At 43.8% G+C, this 6,000-nt stretch overlaps 1 protein-coding gene across 1 annotated transcript in view; it reads left to right on the forward strand.

The window, feature by feature from the left end:
* The window catches only part of LOC124788651 (monocarboxylate transporter 13-like), a 78,588-nt gene extending 73,358 nt beyond the window's left edge, over positions 1 to 5,230 (forward strand). Inside the window, exon 8 of the mRNA XM_047255927.1 lies at positions 4,960 to 5,230. Coding sequence (XP_047111883.1) covers positions 4,960 to 5,096 — 137 coding nt within the window. The 3' untranslated portion in view covers positions 5,097 to 5,230. The remainder of the gene's footprint in view (positions 1 to 4,959) is intronic.
* Positions 5,231 to 6,000: the final 770 nt, after the last annotated feature.

Here is a 6,000-nt window from a genome sequence, read left to right on the forward strand (position 1 = left end):
AAAAAAAATGTCTCTCACAAAATTTCGTCCGGCGCGTACATCCAGCAGAAGAAGGACATTAAAGAGTGGTAATCTGGCAACACTGTAACCACATTTATGGTAACTACCACTGTCAGGGAATTGTGTCTTGGGTTATCATGCAGGAGGTCAATGGTTCCATCCTGGTTTGAGGCATAAGTTTTTCATTTGGTAAATGTAGTCCAGGTGGTAAAGTACCTGCCATCTTAATAATCAACAACGACTAAAGCGGGTCCTCAAGAAAACATTTGCACTTATATACTACAATCGTAGAAATGGAAGAAATGTTCAAAAGTGTGTGAAATCCTATGGGACTTAAGTACTAAGGTCATCAGTCCCTAAGCTTACACACTACTTAGCCTAAATCATCCTAAGGACAAACACACACACCCATGCCCGAGTGAGGACTCGAACCTCCTCCGGGACCAGCCGCACAGTCCAAGACTGCAGCGTCCAGACCGCTCGGCTAATCCCGCGCGGCCAGAAATGGAAGATTGGTCAGCTTTTAAAGCAGCCCTTTTGCACGTCGTCGGCGTGAATTTATTCTCACCACTTCATTTACTAGATGCGAAACCTGTTTTCTTTTGTATCCTTCTCCAATGGTAGCATAAATTAGTACGAAGTATTATTCTTGCCTCGTTCAGGTCCATTACATTTCGTTAGCGCCTTACGTTACCAGTAGGACTAACAACGTGCTTTGCGAATTCTGCGAATGGTTCCAACAGGAACACGAAGCCAACGACGACTTCGTGAACACAGTAATATGACTGGATGAAGCAGCATTCACTCTTGAGGGCGTCTTCAATACTCACAATGCCTACTACTAGTGTGAGGTTAGCCTGTACGTCACCTGTGACCATGGATATCAAGTTCCCTTTGGTATCAATGTCTGGGCCGCAATATTGGGTGACAGGGGTTTGGGTCCTACATATTGCCTGACCAGTTGACTGCACGAAGGTATCATGCATTCCTCTCAAACTATCCGTCTGATGCGCTGGAAGATTTTCCACTACATGTTTGGCAGAGGATATGGTTCTAACATGATGGTACACCTCCACACTCTGGAATTAATGTGCGACAGTATTTGGACAGAACATTTCCAGGGAAGTGGCTCGGTCGTGGAGGTCTAGTTGTAAAGCCACCGTGTTCACCTGATCTAAATTTCCTGAATTTCTTCCTGTGGGGACACCTGAAGGAGTACGTGCGCTCTACTCCGCCCAAGAATATGGAAGAATTGGTAGTGCGTGTTCATGCTGCTCTTTTTACTGTGGATGCAGATTTTCTGCGAAGGGTCCAGAGCTGTATAATCCGGCGGGTTGTGCAGCGGCTGGACGTACAGGGAGGTCGCTTTGAGCACCTGTTGTTCTGAGGACAAAGTATTCTGTTGTGAGGGTCATGCCGTCATTAATTTGGACATTATTACTGTAACTGGTTACTAATGTGCGACATCTGAGCGCTCATATTACGTGTAGTATAAACGACTAGTAGATGTTGTGTTATTGTACTGTGCTATCATCTTTAGCATCTCGAAACTGATATTATTTTTGTAGTTGTTCTATCCTATTACAGGTCATTTGTTTCAACTGTCTATTTCTTATTTGTCTAACCACTTATTTCTTATGTTCAACGATACAAAATGTTGTAAATTTAGGATATATGTGACCTAAGAAACGGTGTATATTGTAGTATGAAATGTCAGAATGAAATTAGCAAATAAAAAAATGCGGCCCAACCCATGGTCGAACCCTCGACTTCCTGCATGCTAACCCAAAACTCTATCCACTGCACTGACTGTACTGCACAACTAATGTATACTGACAGACATAGTTAGCATACATCTGGTTACAGAGTTGCCAGATTGCCACTCTTCAACGTCAGTTTTCTGCTGGATGTACTCGTCGGACGAAATTTTGTTAGAGACATTTTTTTATCGCTAGCATGTAAAGAGGCGCGCTGCGAAACCCGAGAGCGCAAATTTCGATTCACCCTGTATAGCGCACGACATGCTACTGTTTGCCTTTGCTAATTGTTCCTAATCGTTGGATTATACCAAGGGGACCGGCACCTTGGCTGGCCTGTTCTCTATATTTGACATCCTTCGAGAATATTTCTGGTGATAGCTAAAAGTCACTGTTTACCAGGACGTCAGACTACACCAGATGATACAAAACGACCTATTACTGTTGCCTGTACTAAAATTTTTGGTATAATGATAGAACATGTGCATCAGTCATGACATGGCAAACAGGAAGCCTGAACTGAAGCTATTGCTGGACATTTATAACATTATATGTGAAGACAAATTCTCTTTCTTGTTCGTATTCCACAGCATTTGTTTATTCACTTGTTTTCCATAAGTTAGTGCAAACACAGGGAACAGATAATATCCGGTGTATCCAATTTTCTAACTGTGATTGCTCTTGTACTGCTCGTCTGCTTCTGCAACTAATTGTCTCTCACTGGTGTCTATCTTGTTGGAAACCACTGTAATATACACAGTGCATGACCTGCAACAGCTTTCCTTCACCGATTGTACGCCAGACCTATAAAAACGCCAATTACAGTAAAATTGTACTAGTTTAATTTTGTTTACGTCGGTGGGCATCGTTTCATTTGCGAAAATCTTACCTTCTAAATTAAATGAACATTCTACTGCTTGTTAAGACATTTTTTTGTGCTGCAATTGTGGGACTTTGGTTACACTTCATTTCTGTGAAAGCATCACATCAATGGCACTTTCCATTTCAGAAGTGTTTGGGGTGCAAGTTTTAGAATATTCACCGTGTACACTGAAGAGCCAAAAATACTGGTACACCTGCCTAATACCGTGTAGGGCACTCGCGAGCAAGCAGAAGTGACGCAACAAGTCCGGGCATGGACTCGACTAATGTCTGAAGTAGTGCTGGAGGTAACGGACACCGTGAATCCTATTGGGCTGTCCATAAATCCCAAAGAGTACGAGGGAGTGAAAATTTCTTCTGAACAGCACGTTGCAAGGCATCCCTGATATGCTCAATATGTTCATGTCTGGGGAGTTTGATGGCCAGCGGGAGTGTTTAAAATCAGAAGAGTGTTCCTGGAGCCACTCTGTAGCAATTCTGGACGTGTGAGGTGTTGCATTGTCCTGCCGGAATTTCCCAAGTCCGTCGGAATGCACAATGGACATGAATAGATGCAGCTGATCAGATAGGATGCTTACGTATGTGTCATCTTTCAGAGTCATATCTAGATGTGTCAAGGGTCCCATATAATTCCAACTGCACACGCCCCACACCATTACAGAGCCTCCACCAGCTTGAACAGCCCCCTGCTGACATGCAGGGTCCACGGATTCAAGAGGCTGTCTCCCTACCCGTACACGCCCATCCGCTCGATACAATTTGAAACGAGACCGTTCGACCAGGCAACATGTTTCCAGTCATCAACAGTCCAATTTCGGCTGTTGACGAGCCAAGGCGAGGCTTAAAGCTTCGTGTCGTGCAGCCATCAATGGTAGACGAGTGGACCTTCGGCTCTGAAAGCCCATATCGATGATGTTTCGTTCAATGCTTCGCACGCTGACACTTGTTGATGCCCCAGCATTGAAATCTGCGGAAATTTTTGGAAGGGTTGCACTTCTGTCACGTTGAACGATTCTCTGAAGTCGTCGTTCTCACAGGATCTATTTCCGGTCGCAGCGATGTCGGAGATTTGATGTTTTACCGGATTCCTGATATTCACGGTACACCCATGAAATGGTCGGAGACGCTGTTTCCCATCGCTCATGGGCGGACTATAACACCACGTTTGGACTCACTTAACTCTTGATAGCCTGCCGTTGTAGCAGCAGTAGCCGATCTAACAACTGCGCAAGACACCTGTTGTCTTGTACAGGCGTTGCCGACTACAGCGCCATGTTCTGCCTGTTTACATATTTCTGTATTTGAATAAGCGTGCGTATAACAGTTTCTTTGGCGCTTCAGTGTATATGAAATGTGATCAATATCAATGGCCCATCTATGCTATCCATTCAAAAGTGTCCATACGCATATTACTGGACATTACTATAGAATGCGTCTGCCCTTCGCCCTTATGATGGCTTGAACCTTGCTGGGGACGACTTCAGTTTGGTGTCTGAATGTCTGTGGAGGAAAGACAGCCCATTTTTCCTCAAGAGCCGCAACCAGAGAAGATAACTCCAACTGCACACGCTGGGGTTTGGAGGGAAGTCGTGAATCTAACTCATCCCAGACATAACCCTCGTCTCCGGACTATTGCTCTACGTTCATGTCCTTCGGCATTTAACGCTTTGTTAAGCGCAATTACTGAGATCACACCTCACCCACGGAAAACACCCCCATACCGTAACACCGCCTTCTCCGTACTTCACTGTTGGCGCTAAACATGACGGCAGGTAACGTTTTCCAGCCATTCGCTGTGTTTGTTCCTACGCGTTGCACCTCAGTGTCACATCACCAACAGTCACTTGGGCAGCTTTAGAAGGGTTTATATATTCCTAATGGATTTGTTACTCAGGTGACAGCCAAAGAAGTCCACATTTGAGATCACTGAGCTCGCCTCACGTAGCCATTCCTATGTTACTGATAACACAATACTCCCCGCCTCCTTTTATACTGGCTGAAATTTGGAAATTAGTGGTAAGGTCTTATGGGATCAAACTGCTGAGGTCAACGGTCACTAAGCTTACACACTATTTAATCTAACTTAAACTAACTTACGATGACATACTGTAAGTACCATTCGCGTATTCAAAAGATACTATTCGGCGCGGTGACTGAGCAACCGTAAGGGAGCTGGCCGTTTACTAACTCCCATCAGCCACCACGAATGCGCAAATGGCACGTAGTGGTTTTTTATGTGGCTGTGCAACATTATTATTTGATAGCAATTTGTCTGATTCCTTTTCTTAGTAGGATTTCTCATTTCTTTTCTATTTTCCAGGAAAACTGAGAGATGTCACCGGCAGCTACGCCGCGTGTTTCCTCGCGCTCATGGTCCTCGGCCTGCTGTGTGTAGTGCCGTGGACGATAGAGATGGTGGTCACTGCACTCAGAAATCGAAAGAAGCCGCTCGCTTAACGCCACATTTATTGAAGCTTGTGAGCAGAACAACACAGAAAAGTGTGTCACGAAGCGGAGATCTTTCGTTACCGCTGGTGTAATGGTTTTATCCCTTATCCTCCAGCCTCAGCAGATTATGTACTGTGAATAAGATTCCCTGGATGGTAACGCACTAGACAAGTAAATCTTGAAAAAGCCTTGCAAGGGGCACATGGCGCTGCTCTTCGAAAGAAATTAAGAGATTCATTAACTGATACTACATTACATTCTGCACTGTAAAAGGATAAAACCCGCTACAGATAGATCTTAATTTCGTATACGTAAAATAAACTCCTACCATTTTATTGGTATATTCTTATTTACTGTAATGTTTGTACATGACTTCGCATTCCATGCTGAAAAACAACAAATGTCATAAACACAAGGAGGTATTCTGGCTAACGAATACAACGCTTCGTAGCTTTGTTTTCACCCAGACTTGTCTGAGCACTTTTTGTGCTAAGTTCAGTGGGTTTATTTGTTTATTTCCTTCTCACGTTAAGCTATTGGTTGTTTATGCTGGTAGCTTTAAATCTGCTACACAAGCAATAGTTTGTCATAGTATCTGATGTTATGGTGGTTTGTGTGTGTGTGTGTGTGTGTGTGTGTGTGTGTGTTTGTCAAGTTAACATGCTTGTTTCTTTTGCTGTTGTCGTTAATTGTGCATTTCGTAAGATTTGTTCATCAAGCATAGAGTTTCTTTCGCCATCGCCAAATCTTACAAAATGCGTTTGTAACGACAACAGCGAAAGGAATGAGCATGTTGCCTCGACACAAACAAGGAGAAAACACCACAACATCAAAAACCATGACAAGTTGTGGATTGTGTAGTAGATTTAGAAATACCAGCGTTAACAACCAATAGCTTCACGCGAGAAAGAAA

The sequence above is a fragment of the Schistocerca piceifrons genome, chromosome 3 (assembly GCF_021461385.2).
Source record: "Schistocerca piceifrons isolate TAMUIC-IGC-003096 chromosome 3, iqSchPice1.1, whole genome shotgun sequence".
NCBI classification, from domain to species: domain Eukaryota; kingdom Metazoa; phylum Arthropoda; class Insecta; order Orthoptera; family Acrididae; genus Schistocerca; species Schistocerca piceifrons.